Source organism: Anomaloglossus baeobatrachus, chromosome 2 (genome assembly GCF_048569485.1).
Source record: "Anomaloglossus baeobatrachus isolate aAnoBae1 chromosome 2, aAnoBae1.hap1, whole genome shotgun sequence".
Classification (NCBI taxonomy): domain Eukaryota; kingdom Metazoa; phylum Chordata; class Amphibia; order Anura; family Aromobatidae; genus Anomaloglossus; species Anomaloglossus baeobatrachus.
In genome coordinates this window covers 233,625,164-233,643,514 of record NC_134354.1, presented here as the reverse complement: position 1 = coordinate 233,643,514, position 18,351 = coordinate 233,625,164, and the positions used below count along the sequence as shown (strand labels likewise).

General features: G+C 49.5%; 1 protein-coding gene across 2 annotated transcripts in view; it reads left to right on the top strand.

The window, feature by feature from the left end:
- Nucleotides 1-18,351, top strand: part of FAM72A (family with sequence similarity 72 member A) — a 149,203-nt gene that overhangs the window by 53,096 nt on the left and 77,756 nt on the right. For both annotated transcript variants that reach the window (XM_075333689.1, XM_075333690.1), the window contains exons 2-4: nt 4,150-4,305; nt 11,644-11,721; nt 11,813-11,937. In XM_075333689.1, the coding sequence (XP_075189804.1) occupies nt 4,150-4,305; nt 11,644-11,721; nt 11,813-11,937 (359 nt within the window). The remainder of the gene's footprint in view (nt 1-4,149; nt 4,306-11,643; nt 11,722-11,812; nt 11,938-18,351) is intronic.

The window sequence follows — 18,351 nt, the reverse complement described above, 5'->3', positions numbered from 1 at the left end:
GTTTGTCTTCTTCACGTACACTCTCTGGGTCCACCTGTTTAATTGCTCTCAGGGCCTCCTGCAAGTTTAAGGCATAGTCCCTTATGCTGTCTGTGGCCCGTTGTTTGCACCCGAAGAATCTCATTTTTATTTCTGCTGCGGTGCGGGTGTCAAAAGTACTCTTTAACTTGGCCAATATCTGGGTTGCTGTCCCTTTATCTGTATCAGGCCAGGACTTCACTTCACGCTGGGCCTCGCCGGCTAGCTGCCCCATTAATATGCCCACCTTCTGGCTCTCAGTCAGCGTATACACCCGGAACAAGCTGTGCAGCCTTTCTCTGAAGTCGCTCAGGGTATGTGACTCCCCGGAGTACTGCGGCAGCCATTCTGCTCCCGGGATGTACGGCATTGTGATCGGCATTACCGGCGCTACAGCGGGGGCTGGGGCGACGGCGACTGGGATTACATCGGCCGGTGCTGCTGCGTCTTGAGCTACCACAGCCACCTGCTCTCCCTCTGTGTCGGACATCTTCCTCCCCCTTAGTGAACCTCACCAGGCTCCATTCACTTTTCAAAATCTCTTCCGGGTAGCGCGGGGTTAACGACCCTCCGCTCTGATGGTGCGCTCCCTTCGAGTTCTTTTTCGGGCACGTCCCCCTTCTTCCTGCGCTCAGCGAGGCTAATGGCGGCGGCAGTTTTCAAACAGTAACACAGTCTTTTAGGCACAGTTTCTGCAGGTGCACAGTACCCGGTGGGACTGGGCACGAAATCCTGTTCGTGACGCCAAAGTTGACTCGCCCACCCCAGGGCTATGGGACACCCGGTGCCGGGCCGGACTAGTCCGGGGTAGTCAGTGGTGGCGGGGCCCGACTCCGTGGCCCTGGTGGGTGTCAGTTAAATATGGCTGGTGACTTGGGGTTTGTGTTCGTGACGCCACCTGTGGTATGCGGCTATTAAGCCACCGCTGCTGTGTGAGGCCTCCGGGGTGATGATATGGCAGCAATGGTGGTACTGCTCCCCACAGGTGGAGCGGTGCCCCGGGGACACTGTTGGTGCTCGTGAGAGTCTATGGTGTTGTGTGGATAACACGGTGCAGGGCCGACAGGCAATGAAAGAAACAGGCACAAACAACAGTCTCTTTACCTTCTCCTCTTTTACTTCACAAACGGTTAGTCCTGGGAGACCGTTACAGGTGGTAGAGGGCTCCGGCCGGCCTGGAAGTAACTGAGATGTCGTTTTGGCCAGATGAGTATGAGGCCTACTCCTGTTCTTTTCCTTACTGTGATAGGACCCTGCTCTCTGAATTTAGCAATAGCCCTCTTGCTGCTGGGACCGGTGGTACGTCCCTTTCCCTCTGTGGTAGGCTGCACAGGCCCTCTCTGGTGCTTCTCTGCTGGAGTCCACACCGGGCCCTGATGATGCAGCTGTACCTTCGGGCTGTTTATGGGCCAGGTGCTTGCAGCTCTCCTGCCCTTCGGATTCGGCTACCAGGGAGTATTTTAGGCCCTGGTGGCCACAGACTCCGATGTCCGAGTCTCTTCTGTGCCTCTCTGCTCCTCCTGCTTCACTGGGCCAAGCTGCTCCAGCTCTAGGCCCCAGTTCCACAGGACAGCACACTCTGCGTCTGCACTCTTTGCTTTCTCCTACCGACTGAACACTAATTCCTCCCTCAGGCCAGACTTAAGGAATGCTCCCTGGAACTCCAGGTTCAGAGCTCCCCCTGCTGGCCTGAGGGAGAACTGCGTTGGATGTTAAACTTACTGGCCAATAGACCTCCCAATTACCTCCAGGCTCAGCATTAACCCTTTGGAGGGGCAATGCTGTTGTGGCGACCAGGTCCTGGGGCGCCACACACCCTTGCACTCCCTAGTGTCCCTAAACGGGTCCATCATCCTACAACCCCCTCGTGTGCCGTCACGTGCTTAGACCCTCGCTGGTTTTGAATTCACCCTGAATAGTGAAGGCCAGCAAAATGCTAGTCTCGCCACTGCAATAAGACAACATGAGGAAGGAAAGGCAAACAGGTGGGGAAAGACACAACAAATAACCCCTTTAATGCTGGATGGATTTAAATACACTCTACCTCAGGGGTAAACGAGGAACGGGCACTAAAGCGGATTTACGAGCAACAATACGCTTCTGATCTCAGATCCCCCAAGATCACATCAGGCCATGACACACTTATAGTAGCTGGGCAAAAGTGTCTGATGTGGGTTTTCAGAAAGAGATATCCAGAGATGTGGGCACTTTTGGAAATTGACTGCATTTGAAAATTTTATTTATTTAAGGATTTGAAGCCACTGAGCTTTGATCAATATTGTGTAACTAACCCTTTAAGAGTTCCTGCCCTGACTCTAGTGTGTATGATTCTGATTGTTTTGGGATCAGCTCCATTTCTTGGTCCTGGCTGTGTTTTTGTCATTTGGCTTCACTTTTGCTCTGGATATGAATCAGAGTTATGTCTCTTGACTTGGTTTCTATTCATCATTTGGCTCTGACTCTGGTCTGTCTTCTGACCACAACTTAATTCCAGCACCCTGACTCTGTGCCTGTCTGCTGATTCTAGTCAGGTGGCACTCCACTTCCTTGTGACTATGGCCTGAGTTACACATTTTTTAATGTGATGCCTTTCAGTTGACACATATTGGAGACTATTCTGGGGACTTGTATCCTAGATAACAGAATGCGAGTTGTAACTTGCCATAAGAACTATGCAGAAAGGTAAAGCTCCAGGCCCAGGTGGGCTCTGTCTACTTCAGCGCTGGTTGCATTCTCCTCTCCTACGGACAAAATTGACATCCAGAGGAAGTGAGAGAGCAGCTTCAGCTCTCACTTCTTCCAGATATCTGATTTGTCTGAAGCTGAGAGTGATTGGCCACAGGGATTGCGTGACATAACAATGTCATGCAAGTCCCAGGAGAGCCAGTGTAAATATGGCTTGAACGCCGCTGGCATGGGAGGTGCGTATAGGTGTTTTTATTTTACTTGGATGAAACAAAGGGATTGAAAAGGAGATGTCCGAGTAGTGGACAACCCTTTTAAAGGGAACCTGTCACCAGATTTGTCCCCTGTAAGCTGCGGCCACCACCAGTAAGCCCTTAAAAACAGCTTTTTATTAAACTCAGGCCGTCTCTGGTCACATAATGGCGAACTCTGTATAGATTACGTAGGACTCGTCATCCACACGAAGCAAGAAGGACGGTCATCGCAAGAAGATAGGAGGCGCCAGACCAAGACAAGCAATGCCCATCGGACCAGACCACCCTGCGGTGAGTATAGTAAAAGCTGTTTTTTATGTTATACAGATCGGCTTGGGCACTTACATAGAGTATTCTAGAATGCTGTATATAAGGGCTCACTGGTGGTGGCCGCAGCTTATAGGGGGCAAATCTGATGACAGGCCCCCCTAATCTAACATACAGTTCAAGACAATATCACAATGGCAGTGACGTTTATCTGCAGTCTTTCTTATGAGGCTGGAGTACTCGTGGAAATCCATATCAGAATGTCTGTACAATATTCCTAAAATGTTTTCTTGCCTGATATTAAATAAAGCATTTATTTTGTGCACTGGATCGGAAGAATGGATATACACCATGTGTGTACAGTGATATTTTCCTCCATGTGCCAACACTTGGCACACATTACCGAATCAGAAGAAAGTCAAGATAGTTATCTGCATGATGAAGCTGCTGTTTTAATCAACATTTATCCAGTACTATTAGTGCAAGGCATATTTTAGACATTTTTTTTCCCCTGCAGAGTAATATTTTTAGCCTTTTTGTTACATCTATGTCACTAACTCTTTTTTTTTATGTATGCATTAATACTGGTGGCTCTCACGCGGATGTTGCCAGAAGAATGCACCAGTAAGTCCGTTATGCCATCCCTTTTAGCCGGCATTTTTTTTATCACTTTTTTAGGACGGTTCCAGGTGGAATACATCTGAAAAAGATATCATTTGCACATAACCTTATGATGGTTAACGTTGGTCATAATGACCAACTCTATGGAATCCAATACAAGGCCTTTTTCACAGCACCAAAGCTATAAGCCTTCTTTTATAAACTCAGATGAATAAACTGGAGCCTGGGGAGTTTACGGCTTTTACATTATTTATTACGTCAAATGATTAATGTATATGTTAATAAAGAATTCTTCCACTTGCAGCATCATGTCCTTCGTGGCGTCCATCTTTAAGGAAAAGCAAGTCTGCATCTTGCACTGCAGGTTCTGTAAGCAGGTGCTGAGCACACGTGGAATGAAGGCAGAGCTGCTGGCAGGATCCGACCAGGAGATGTTTTCCACAGATATCCCTCCCACTGAGTAAGTGCACACGGCAACAGCTTCATGCATTCCGTACAAGAAAAAAATACTCCTATAATGACGGGTTTACTCCAGCTGCGGTAAATGCAGCGTAAATCTGAAATAATTATATGTCTGCCTCATAACGAAGGCAATGTTTGTCTGCTCTTAAAATAAGTTTCCTTAGTATGCAATGTACAATTAATGTTTTCTATAAACAGCAGTTATGTTTTTGTCCAGACTGACTTTTAGACTACGGTAATATGGTCGCCTGCGAGCTATGGTACATTTACAGCAATGCCACCTCAATCTTTCCTATGTAAGAAACAAGGTCACGGATGACTTACCTTCTACTGCGAAAAAGGCAGACTGTGTGTGTGACGCCCTGGACCCCAGGGGTCACAGGTAACAACACCTACCACATTACACCCCCCCATCCCCTGTGAGGACACATCCGTCACCCGAAAGGGAGACCTGATGCCTTCCTCAGGGCCAGTAGGGCACACCAGGTGGGTGGAGTCAGGCGGAAAGGCACGCCCACCGAGGAGACTACTGCCTTGAGGCAGGAGATACAAGGAGTTTTTGATTGTACAGTGACAGTGACAGGAGGTGTAGGGGAGCAGAGCTGTCAGGGACCCGGGTTGGAGCCTGGGATCCCCGTAACGTCAGGCAGGCAGACGGTGGTGGCTGTCTGCAGGAGTACCGGTACAGCAACCGGCGGAACCATAGGGACCAGGCCAGGGTTGGAGTCCGCCGGCCCTGAACTAATTAGGACACATTCTCAGTTCCTGATATGTTGTTTCTGATCTTACTGGTTCTGTGAGTCTCAGCACAACCCAGCCTAACGTTACCAGTCTAATTTGTGACAATCATCTTCCCTTCCAGTGACTCCACATCCAGTCTCCTCGTACAGGAGGGCATCAGGTGTTCTGTCACTATGGCCAGAGTAGAGCCTTGTGCTCCTATATGTTTCCGTATCCACATCTCTTCTCCTCGTAGAGGAGGTGGTAAGGGGTAGTCACTAGTGCCAGAGTAGAGTCTTGTGTTCTAGGACGTTTGGGAAGACTCAGCCCGGGATAGTCGACTCTGCTCATTCCAACCCATTACCTTTTATGCTTTGGGCCTAGTTGCTAAAGTTCTGTTCTCTGGACCCTTCTATCCAGGGATCCTTCTATATGGAGGCCGGTCTCCAGTCTCAGCGCTCTCTAGCATTCTGTGTCAATACTCAAAGATCACGCTATTTTGACTCCAGCCTCCTTTTTTCTCTTACATAATAGGAGGAAAAAAGAGATCAGGCAACAGTATGCATGTAAAAAAGTTTTTTTTAGAATTTTATTAGATAAAATCACATGAAGTCAACTGGTACAAAATACATGATAGGGACAAGTCAAACATAACGTGGAAATATGGAAAAGTGGTAAAAAGTATGGGCAACCAATGCCGCACAATCTGCCCGTACACAACACAGGAATAATTGCATGCACGGCCGTTACATTCTAAATTAGTATGGTATGGTGATACCGCGGTAAAGTGACACACCCATGGAGAAGAACCATATACCTGCAACAATGTGCTATATATCACTATCAAAAATTTGAAGGCAAGTGTCAGGGTATACCTTCTCCATACAGGCACATCACGGCAACCATAACACCATACCGCAGGGACACCCAGGCTAGGATGAGGACGAAAAGTGTATCACAGTAAATTTATACCCCATAGGTACATCCCAGCATGGGTGGCCCAGCGTGCAGGAAGGCAGGGCAATTGGACAATACCTGAGCAGTGTAGCAAGGCAGGCTGTGGCGGCAGGAAGCCTCCTTCTCTAGGTTGCCCTATCCCTCTCTGTGGGTGGTTGTCTGCTTTTGGTACTTTGATTGGGACAGGACCTAAAATCCTGCCCTCAGTTGGTTAATTAGCTAGGCCGTTGGTTCCGGTCCTGGCTTCAAGGTCCAAGTACCTCCTCTGTGCACGGTTTCCAGGTCAGTGCTCCGGTGTCGGTACTGGCGGGCTCCAACCCTGTCCCGGTCCACCTCGGATTTACGGCTGCCGTCTTCCCGTCGCCTGCTGACGGGGACCACCGTCTGCCACCTAGCCAAGTCACGAGGGCTCCATCTCTGGCGCCAGTCAACTTTAGCTTCACCTCCGCTGGAGCTACACCTAGCCCCAGCCTCCACTCCTCTCAACTTGAACTCTAAACTTTTACTACTTGTTTTCCCACCCCGGGCTGTCTAGACCCCTAGGTGGGCATTTCCTAACCGTCTGGTCCCGCCCACTGGTGTGCCTGTCTTGCTCTGAGAGGGGTGGCTAGGGTTTCAGGTCTGCTGTATGTAACCCTGTGAGGGATGGTGTTATGCGGGGGCCTCTTGTGTGACTACGTGGTTTTGCCAGGGCGTCACATTCCCCCTTGGATTAATACAGACCGTCCCCGGGCTGTCCAACCACCAGCATTTATTTGAACTGCAACTGAAAAGATAAAAACAGGGATAACAAGGATAATAACATTTGTACAATTCTCTTTCTTCCCTTACGGGAGGCACTTTTCTTAAACGTTACACAACTAAAACGGGACGGGACGCACCGGGCCACTTCTCACCGCTCCCCCACCCAAAACAACCTGCCCCCTGGTGCCACCGCTAAGCACTGGTGCGCACCCCTTTGCCCAAGTCCAGGAGTAGGTCCGGGTGTTGCCCACACGGGCCGGGTAAAAAGTTCCTTACCCGGCAGTCTTTTGTCACGGGCCCTAAGTCTGGGGACCCCTGACCTGGAGGGTAGTCACCGGTCTCTATGGTGACTGGGCTACGGCCTACTCTACCGCAGGCCCTTACTCCAATCAGCCTCTCCAGAGACTGCAGCGGAATGAGAAGGGTGGTCAGGGATTATTACATGGTCCAATAGTTTTTGGGTTGGCCTGCCAGTTTAAGTCTGGGGTCCATTTTTAAAACTTTTCTCACATCAGGAACTGTTAACGGTGAACGGTCCCAACGGGGACTTGCATAACTGGGGTAGCCGGGGTTCCGCTACCACTGCTGCATGGGGCCGTATGGCTCACTTGGCACCCTGGGTTCAGCATCCCTGGACCAGCTGCAAGACATCCCGGAGCTCTGAACTTCTATCGGGAACAGAGGTGGTATAGCAGGTGATGCTGCTGCTCCAGGGAGCTGTGCTGGCTGGCACTCTCCCACCACGTAGGGAACAGGCTCCGGCTCCGGGCAGGTCAACGAGGTCGGGATGGTCTGTGTACCTCTCTCCCGACGCGGCGCTGTATGGGCGGCTCGGCTCTCACGGGCCCACACCACGGCCACCATTCTCCAGACGTCCGCTTTCCATTCCAGCACCTGCTGCAGCGACTGCGACCGCACCCGGACACAGAATCTCGCCAGCTCCCGCTCCAGCAAGGCAGCAGTTCCCAGTGGTAAGCGATCGGCTTCTTGTTCTTCCGCGGGAATCACCACTCCGCCTCGGGGCGCCGCCACTCCAGCGGTCAGCGCGGCTCCCTCATTGGGACTAGGCGCGGACATCTTCCTGCTTCTCCCCCACGGTCTTTTGCAAGCACTCCCTCATGCGGCTGGTTAGTTTAGTTTTCGGCCTCAGGGTGTTATTTCCTTCAGGCCTTGTTCCCAGGGGGCGGGGCTTCAGCTTCACGACCTTTCTCGGGGAAGAAGACGCTGGGCTATTGTTTATCGCTCCTAAAAATGGCGACTTCTCAAAATTTTGCAACGGATCACCGCTGACTGTCCAAAACAAGGCGCACTTCCACCAGGTAGGTGGATGAGTTATAATCCTGTTCATGACGCGAGTTTTTGGGGTGTGCCGGCCCCACGCCTATAGCAGTTGAGCTGCTCGGATCCCGACCCGCTGTGTGGCTCGAGGGATCCTCCAGACCCGGTGGTCACGCGGACATGCCAAATTAAAAGGGGAACGTAGTTGTACGGGCTTGGCCGTATTCAGTTTGTGACGCCACCCACGGTGTGTGGTGAAAGGTGGCACCACCGCTGCTGTTGTGGGACACCCCGGGGGAGATGTGATGGCAGCTGGATGTTAACCCCTCCGTGGGTAGGGATGGTTGCCCCGGGGCCCAGTGGCTCTGTGCAGGGGATCGCGATGGAAAAGGCCTGCGCGCCCGGACGTACCAGGGGATGATTGGTTACTCACAGTTGAATAAATCAAATGAGTCTTTTGGTAAACCAAGTTGCTGGTGGCCGGCCGCCGCGGCTGGTTATACTCTGGTCCCCCACCCGGGCTGGTGGTCGCCGTCTTTTCCCTCTGCATTGTTTTTGCTTGTGTTGGACTTACCAGTATGGAACATGGGAGTTTGCTCCCGGCTTGTTGTGTACCTGAGGAGCCATGCCCGCTGACGCTGACCCGTAGGATCTATCAGGCCCTGGCGGTTGCCCTATCCCTCTCTGTGAGTGATTGTCTGCTTTTGGGACTTTGGTTGGGACAGGACCTAAAATCCAGCCCTCAATTGGTTAATTAGCTAGGCCGTTGGTTCCGGTCCTGGCTTCAGGGTCCAAGTACCCCCTCTGTGCACGGTTTCCGTGTCGGTGCTCCGGTGTCGGTATCGGCGGGCTCCAACCCTGTCCCGGTCCACCTCGGATCTCCGGCTGCCGTCTTCCCGTCATCTGACACCTAGCACCTAGAACTTGAGCTTCTCCTCCGCTGGAGCTAGCCCCAGCTTCCACTCCTCTCAACTTGAACTCTAGACTTTTACTACTTGTTTTCCCGCCCCGGGCTGTCTAGACCCCTAGGTGGGTGTTTCCTAACCGCCTGGTCCCGCTCACTGGTGTGCCTGTCTTGCCCTGATTGGGGTGGCTAGGGTTTCAGGTAGGCTGTATGTAACCCTGTGAGGGATGGTGTTATGCGGGGGCCTCTTGTGTGACTACCTGGTTTTGCCAGGGCGTCACAACAATACATCGCATTACCATCACAAATCACAATATTTACAAAAGACGCAGAACAAAATTCACAATACACTCTATGACAATACAATAGTGCGATTGGTGTCTTCACGGAAAGGAATACAACAGCAACAGTCCACCTTATTATTCTAGAAGAGGTACCATATATCTAGTTTCATGGAATAAATGCACAGATATGCTATAAAATATAAAACAGGAACATTCCTTTACACTTGCACCACGACATGTGTCCCCTATGTAGTAACTGTAAAGGTATTGGCATATAATGTAATTGTGGCGGCCTGGACTAGCCAGGTAGCCACAGACAAAACACACATGCACCCCCACCCCCAGACAGTTACATTAGTCAGACAAAAACCCTTGTTGCCTCCCTCCAGGGCCTGATGTCTACACCAGGTGGGGCGGAGCCATGCGGTTGGCCCCACCCACCGAGGAGTTCACAGGCCTGGAGGCGGGAAAAGGAGCAGAGATTTGTTCAGGAGTGAAAGTGAGAGGTCACAAACTGCGAGTGTCTGGGTCGGAGCCCAGGCACTGACAGCAAGGTTGGCAGACGGTGGTGGCCGTCTGCAGGAGTTGGTGGAACTCCGCAGAGCCGTAAGTACCGGGGCTGGGCGGTGGCCCACCGGTACCGGACCGGGGAATGGAGTGAAGCTAAGCACACAGGCAGGACCATCGGACCCCGACCAGGCTTGGAGCTGCCGTCAATAGTCAAATCCGAATGTGACAGGAACCCCCGGGGTTCCCTAACAACCAAGTCCCGATTGAAGGCAACCGCTCACACCGTGAGGTTATACAGCCACCGGCTAGAAATCCAAGGGCCAGCGCCTGCGGGCAAAACGGGCTCCTCCGGTATCTATACACCGGGGAGCGGACTACCGTTGGGAAGCCATTGGAGTCAACACAGTACACAAAAAGGTGCAGGGAGAGACAGCCACCATCACCTGTCTGGGGAGAGACACTGCAGCCGGCTGCAGGACCCGTCCATCCAGCCGTTTGGTTTACCGGAGACTTTGTGCATCTTTTGTTGAGTGAGTACACCCGTGCCATCCGGCACCGCGCCGCGCTGTCCCTACAACCTTGCACCTCACTGACCCTACCTCCCCGTCACACCACCGGGCCCCGGGACCACCAACCCCTACCCACGGAGGGGGAAAAACAACATCCCAGCTGCTCCCTGCCATCGCTCCCGGGATCCCCGTTACCAGCAGCGGTGGTGCCCATCTTCACCACAACCCGTGGGTGGCGTCACGGTCTAAATCCCCAAACAAACCACCCCCTTTTCACTCACGGGCGTGGAGCGCCGCTCGAGTCCCCGGATCCGGTCCACCGCTCGAGCCACCAAGCAGCAGCGCCGGACCCGAGCGTTAGCGAGCGCAGCGCCCCGCCACCGGCGACATAATCATTCAATAATTGATGTGAGAGAGGAATATCTTTCAGTAAGGTGACGACTTTGATCTGATTGGTTGATAATTGTTGCCATGCATTTACATTACATCTGTTTATTAAAAGTCTATATTAGACACCAACACAAATGACGGCACCAGATGAACGCACAGAGGAATTTTCCCATTTACTTTTCGTTTGATTTATACGTTGCAGTTTATCATTTTCATCCAGGCAAATGGCATGTAATCTGGATGAACACGGAGGAGCGTGATCTTTGATGTGTAATTTTCTTTTATAGGGATTGTTTGTGCATCATTGCATGGAGTTTATATTTTCTGCTTGGTGTAGTGCAACTGAACACAGCCCTAGCAGCATGTCCATACTTGTATGTTCCATGCATCATTTCTTCATGCTTTTAATCTGCTCTGCTGCTTCTTGGAATCATACCATTTTTATTTTAAGTCTAACGTGTTTCATATGCAATTAATTAATAGAGATAGATGCTTAAGCTAGAATTTAAAGGGGATCCGTCAACTTAAAAATGCTGACCAATCTATGGGCAGCACATTATAGTACAGGAGATGCTAAGCAGATTGATATATAGCTTTGTGGGAAAAGGTTCACTGTAACCTGTATTTTTATTCCTTTTAATCCCTGCTCTGAACAGTCAAGTGGGTGGTGCTAATCAGTGACTGACCACCATGCTGTATTAGGGTTCATACAACCATAGCTGTCAATCACTGGTTAGCACCACCCATCTGACTGTTCAGCATTGAAAGAGCAGAGATTAAAATGAATGAAATATAGGATAAACTGAATCTCTCCCCACAAACATATATTAATCTGCTCAGCTCGTCCGGCTCTATAACACGCTGCCCACAGATTGCACAGCATTTCCGAACTGATGGATTCCCTGAAAAACTTGTAAATAATACACAAAAATCACGTGAATCTGCAGTTTTTGCCATTAAATAAGTTATTACATAGCAAAGAAATAGAAATATTTCTGTCTCTGATTTTTATAAATGGCGATCTGCTTTCTCATCCCCAGGTGTGTAGACTTTGTGGGGTGCTGCTATTACTTTGAGGCATGCAGATGTAAACTGAAGAATATAGCGTGTCTTACATGGTAAATATGGGAGAAGGGTTTTTCAATGTGTGGTTGTTCACCAGTGATATACATATACTAACCTATACATGTCATCTTTTTATAATTGCAGTGGTAATGAGATTGGCTACCATGTGGTGGCCCCATGTCGTCCTTGTCTTCTGTCTTCTAACAATGGACACCTATGGATGTTTCATAGCCATTATGTAGTCAGCATCAACAGAATGGATGAATCCGGTGAGTATAGTATCCTACCTCACTATACCTGGATGCTACTTTTTTCACTTTCATAAATATTGGTCTTATCTAATATTCTGCTTTAGAAAGGATCTGTCAACGGGTTAAAAGTGTCCTGTTTTTGATGTTAATTCATTATCTCAGCTTTTAAACCATAAACTGCAGTGACAATATAGTTTCCGAGATGAAGACTGCAGAAAGACCTTTGGTGACATGATGGTCACCATGATGTTACCAAAGGTTCTTAACACAGTGGGAGTCCCGACTTGCATAACACGTGGCTCGCAGGAACCTGAGACACCACTCCCTCCTTTCTATGTTAAAATGTATTCACGTCTTTAAGACACAAATACATTTGAATAGTGCGGTGCCATGACTGGGGCAGAGGGGGACATTATGGAGAGGCACAGTGTGTGGGGGATAATATAGAAAGAGAAAGGAGATCGCTCACACATCCTTATTCTATCTTCATGGAGATGAAGTGCACGGAGCCGCCCAAGCAGTAGCGTAGCTACCGGGGGGGCAGAGGAGGCGGTTGCCCCGGGCTCCGTGCTCAGAGGGGGCTCACTAGGAGCTTATGAGCTCTTAGCGCTGCAGGGGCAAAGCAGAAACTCTTACCCAGATGACGAAAATGCATCCTAGTGGTGCTGCCAGTACCTGCGATGATGTCATGCCCATGTAACTGAGTGGGAGGAGTCACAGTTTTGCCGGTTAGAAAGCAAGGAGATACTGATTCCTGAAGGAGATGGGAACTCGTGACCGGTAATGAGGAAGAGGGGATGCAGGGTGAGAGGCATATGAGGGGTGCAGACTGTGACAGAATGGTGTGAAGGGATGCAGGGTGTTTGAGAGAGGGGTAAGTTGGGGTAGAGGCTGTGTGACATATAGGGATGCAGGCAGGTTTTTGTGGGCCCAAGGCGAAAGAGTCTCAGTGGGCCCCATCCACACGTAGACACACACATACACAGATACGCACACATACAGGCATCTCTGCTCGGCGTGGCTCTGTTCTGTGTGGAGCGGCTTTGCTCTCTGCGGGGATGTTCTGCTCGGCACGGCTCTGCTCTGTGCAGGGCTGTTCTGCTTGGCGCGGCTCTGCTCTGTGCGGAGCGGCTCTGTGCTTAGCGGCTCTGTGCGGGGCTGTTCTGTGCGGCTCTGCACGTCTCTGCTAGGCGCGGCTCCGCTCAGGGTGGCTCTGCTCCGTGTGGCGGGCGGTAAGGTACCGGCCATTCTAAAGATGTCAGCGGTGAGGGCTTCTTCAAATAACGGCGTCTAGAGTCGGCTCGTGCGCAGATGGCGCTCTCGGCTCAAGCTCTCATCTGCACACACACGGACTCAAGCGGCCATTATTTGAAGGAGCCCTCACCGCCAACATCTTCAGAATGGCCGGCGCCTTACCGCCCGCCACACAGAGAAGCCCCACGCCGAGCAGAGCCGCCCCACACAGAGCAGAGCCATGCCTAGCAGAGCAGAGCTGCACAGAGCAGCCCAGCACAGAGCAGCCATGCAGTCAGTATCTGGGCCCCCCTCCGTACCACTCACAGCATCGCCATACTCCACTACCGCGTCTGCCTCCTGTGACCCCCACTCCTCTGCCAGCCCCCCTTCCTGGTAAGACACCACCGGATTATAATACGGGCCCCATATTCTTTTTTTTTTTTTACTCCAAATTTGGGGAGAGTCTTATAATCCAGTGCGTCTTATTATGGCCGGGACCACACGGGGATCTACTGCGATCCTTGCATGACAGTCTGCTCACGCTGGCAGCACAGCAGGAACCGAGTGTCATGCCAGTGTCACTGCGACTGAGGTCCGATCATGCCTCTATTGCCATTCTTGCTTTGCACATGCAGACTGCGAGTGCAGTGCGATTTTTCTCTCGCCCCATAGACTTGAATGGGTGCGAGAGAAACAAGTCTCGCATTACAATCGCAGCATGCTGCGATTGTTTTCTCGGTCCGATTAGGACTGAGAAAATAATCGCTCATGGGTGCTAGCACATAGGGTGATATTGAGAAAATTATACCTCATAACCGTCATTTATCACAATATAAGGCACAATTGCCCTCGATGGGGCAAAACATGTGCCTAGCACATACTCCTATACAATATCAAAAAACAGAAGAAACATGGAGTAATAAATAGTGCAAAATAGTAACAAATTTTATTCAATTATATGAAATAGACAAGACACAAAAAAAGGGGGGGAAAAGGGAATGGCCATATAGACACAATAAAATACACAGAATGGGGGGATGAGAGTAGATGGTGACCCCAGGGGAAGAGGCAGCAGCATGTGTAGAAACAATCACAAAAATGTCAATTTATTAACCTAGCTGGCAGTTATTACAGACAAAACACCAACATGACAGCGTGTAATAAATAAATAATCGTAAAGTGCATAAGTGGATTCAGTGCAAAAGATAGCAGCATAGGGAGTTATAAAGTGCCAAATGCAAACATGAAATCGTAAAGCTGCTATGAGCACAATACATGTGTGAAATCCACTATATCACCTGCCATCAACATAGTGCAATGTATGACAATGTAAAAAAGGCTGCTTGCAGGATGCTAATTGCAAAAAAGAAGCCAAAATCCCCAGGTAGGGAGACCCCCCATGGAAGAGCGCCCCCTATAACCTCCAACGTACGTTTCGCAGGATAGATATTACCACTGTGGGTACCGCTTCATCAGGGAGGAAAGGCGAGGGTAGTAGAGATAGGAAGCCTCACTCATTTATAATGCCCGCTGTGTATGCGGCTTCCTGGAGTGACGTCCACTCCAGGACACGTATTGTGTCTATATGGCCATTCCCTTTTCCCCCCCTTTTTTTGTGTCTTGTCTATTTCATATAATTGAATAAAATTTGTTACTATTTTGCACTATTTATTACTCCATGTTTCTTCTGTTTTTTGATAGGGTGATATTGGTCTGAGTGAAATGCGATAAAACATCGCATTCCACTCGCTCCAATTTTCATGCCGTGTGGCTTAGGCCTATAACAAAAAATACATTATTTAAAGAGAAATTAAGGAAAATACATATAATCAAACATAAATCTATACAGTCATACACACGGACACACATAGATACACATCTTACACATTAGAAATATTATTAATATGGGGAATCTGGCAGCAGCCTCATTCACCTCCCCTGCTTGTCTCTGTCCAGCTCCTCCTGGGCATGTGTCTGTGCTGCAATGCGTGATGGCCGTCACTAACAGACATGGCTGCGCACAGTGCACACAGACTGCTGTTTATACATCATAGGGGGGCTGGGGGCTACAGTATATAAATGATAGGAGGGGCTGGGGGCATAAACATTACTGGGGGCATACATGTTACTGAGGTGCATACTTATTCCTGGGGGGCATAGATGTTACTGGGGTAGTATACAACTCTGGGGGGGGGCATACACATTTCTGTGGAGCCAGCGCATACGGCTCTGGGGTGGCAGCACATACGGCTCTGGCAGTCCCATACATGGGGGACACCTACTGGTCTGAGAGGGCCCATACAGCACATACAGCTCAGGAGTGGGAGCCCAGAGATGAATGTCAATTCAACAGTGAATGCTGTGTGCCAGTGTGGATTAAAGGGTCAGCAACTGTACTATCCAGTATGCAGGATAGTACAGCTGCCAACTCAAGCACTGCAGTCCCTGGAACTCAGCCCGGGGCCCGCAGGACTGAAGACTGCTACTGGACCCCCCCAGCTGTCCAGGGCCCCGGCATTTGCCTGGGTGTGTCAAATGCCGACGCCGGCCCTGGATGCAGGGTATGTGGAATTTGCGGGTTCAGGGTGCTTGAGAGAGGGGTAAGTTGGGATACAGGCTGTGTGAGATATAGGGATGCAGGGTGTGTTGGATATGGGGTGCAGGGTCTGTGGGATATGGGGGTGCAGTGTGAGATATGGGGGTACAGGCTGGGATGAAGGGTTTGTGGGATATGGGGTGAAGTGTGGGATATGGGGGTGCAGGATGTGTGTGGGAGATTGGGGTGCAGGGTGTGTGTGGGATATGGGGGTGCAGTGTATGTAAGATATAGCACCACAAAGGAGTTAAAGATGAGGGACAAGATAAGTGTTCCACCATGGAGCTGTAGATGCAAGGAACATTTACTGTAAAGTGTGGGAGGGGGAATAGGAGCATTCACTCAGTATATACTGTAGAGTGACAGCACATTATGGGAGGCAGTAAGGACAGTGTGAGGCCACAGTATGAGAGAAGCAGTATAGGAGGGACAATGTGAGGGCACAGTGTGAAGGCTGTACTGTGTGAAAAGACAGCAGAGTATGGAGAGAGGGTAGTGTGGTGAGGGGCATGGAAGGTGTGGACAATGTGAAGGCCATTCTTAATATCACAGGTACATTATTTTGTATGGAAAGCGTATAGGACATGGTTAATGAGGGGGGATGGTTTTATGAATATTTTTCATAAAGAAAGACAGTGTGGCGGCCATAATTCATGGTGGCAGTGGTTGTAGTATATGAGAGGCACAATGTGGAGGCCATGTATCATTAGGGGGACAGTGTAGGGGTCACTTTTTGATTAGAGAGCATAGTGGGGGGAAATACTTTTTGAGGTTCACAGTATAAGGGTTATTTAGTGCATAGTATGTGCGGATATTTTTTATTTAGCCATAATAACACTCATATTTTTAGGGCAACATGTTGGGATATATTGTGGAAAACCAGAGAAAATGGAGTCTGCGGAAAGAAGCTGTGTACGTCCAAAGTCATCATGTCGTCTGGTTTTGTCTTATTTCATTCTTCTTCATCTGATCCAATCAGAGAAGAAGTCGCCAATACGGTACCTGGATCTAAGGGAGCATTTCTACTGGAAAATTCCTGCATTTAAAGGGAATTTGTCAGTAGGTTTTTGCTCCCCCATCTGAGAGCAACATAATGTAGAGACCGAGACCCTGATTCCAGTGATGTGTCACTTACTGAGCTGTTTGCTGTTATTTTGATAAAATTAATGTTTTCTCTGCTGCAGATCTAGCAGTTCTACAGAGCTCATAAATATGCTGGACTTCCTGCAGCACGCCAAGTAGTCCTGTAATGATAACCTACTGCTGATTAATCAGTAATTTTATCAAAACTACACTAAGCAGGTCAGTAAGTAACACATCGCTGGAATCAGGATCTCTGCCCCGTTATGCTGCTCTCAGATTAGAGGGCAAAAACCTTGGGACAGATTCCCTTTAAATGATAGTCGATTGTTTGGTTATATGAAGCAGATCTGCAGCTGTTTAATGGCCTGTGACTGCAGACTTGTGAACCCTCATAGCATGCACACAGTGCACTGTCCTGGTTTTCCAGTGTTGGTGGTGAGAGCGGGCTGTCATGTGACCACAAGAGTGCAATTGGCATACTTCTAGCCACATCTGCATGAGGCTTTAGTCTGATTTATTGGTAGGGTACGTGATCAATTTACGTGCTTAGAACATCATGAATGCCAACTACGGCCCTGCCGCTACACATAACCGTACCAGTCTGCGCATGCATGATGCAATTTTTATTTTTCTCAGACCACTTGGTTCGAGCACAAAATCGAACATGCGTACTGCCTTATTGGATAACATTGGTCCGAATGCGATCCAGTATTTTGTTGGATCGTACTTTGCCCAAAAATTATAATTGTCTACACAAGCTATAAGGCTGCGACACCATCGTTGTAAATATGGTTACCTGGTTAAGGGCACACTCAAAGGTTTCGCCCTCTCTGAGCCGAACCCCTAGCTACGCCTCTGCACCCAAGTCAAGCCTACAGTGAAGTAATAAGGAAAAAAAATCCAAATCTCCAGTGTCTAAAGTCCATGTTCATTAAGTTTTATTCATAAGTGTGAAAAACACAAGCCACCAGTCAGACTACTGCTATGCACAAACTGCAATGCATTAATTGTATCATGATATTATGGAAAGGGACTGTGTGTCAGGGGACATTACAGAGAGGCACAATGTGTTGGAGGACATTATGGAGAAGGGGCAGTGTGTTGGCGGACATTATGGAGAGCGGTAGTGTGTTTTGGACATTATGGAGAGGGGTAGTGTATTGGGGACCTTATAGAGAGCGGCAGTGTTTGTGGAGACATTATGGGGAGAGGCTGCATGAAAGGGGGCAGTATGGAGAGGGTAGCGTGTGGGGAACATTATAGAGAGGGGCAGGATATGGAGAGAAATTATGGAGAGGGGCAGTGTATTGGGGACATCATGGAGAGGAGCAGTGTGTGGGGGACTTTATGGAGAGGATAGTGTGTGTGGGGACATTATGCAGAGGGACAGTATGTAGGGAGACACTATGGAGAGAGGCAATGCGTAGGTGCACATTATGGAGAGGGGCAAGTATGTGGGGAGACATTTTGGGGAGAGGCAGTGTGTAGGCCGACATTATGGAAAGGAGCAGTGTGTT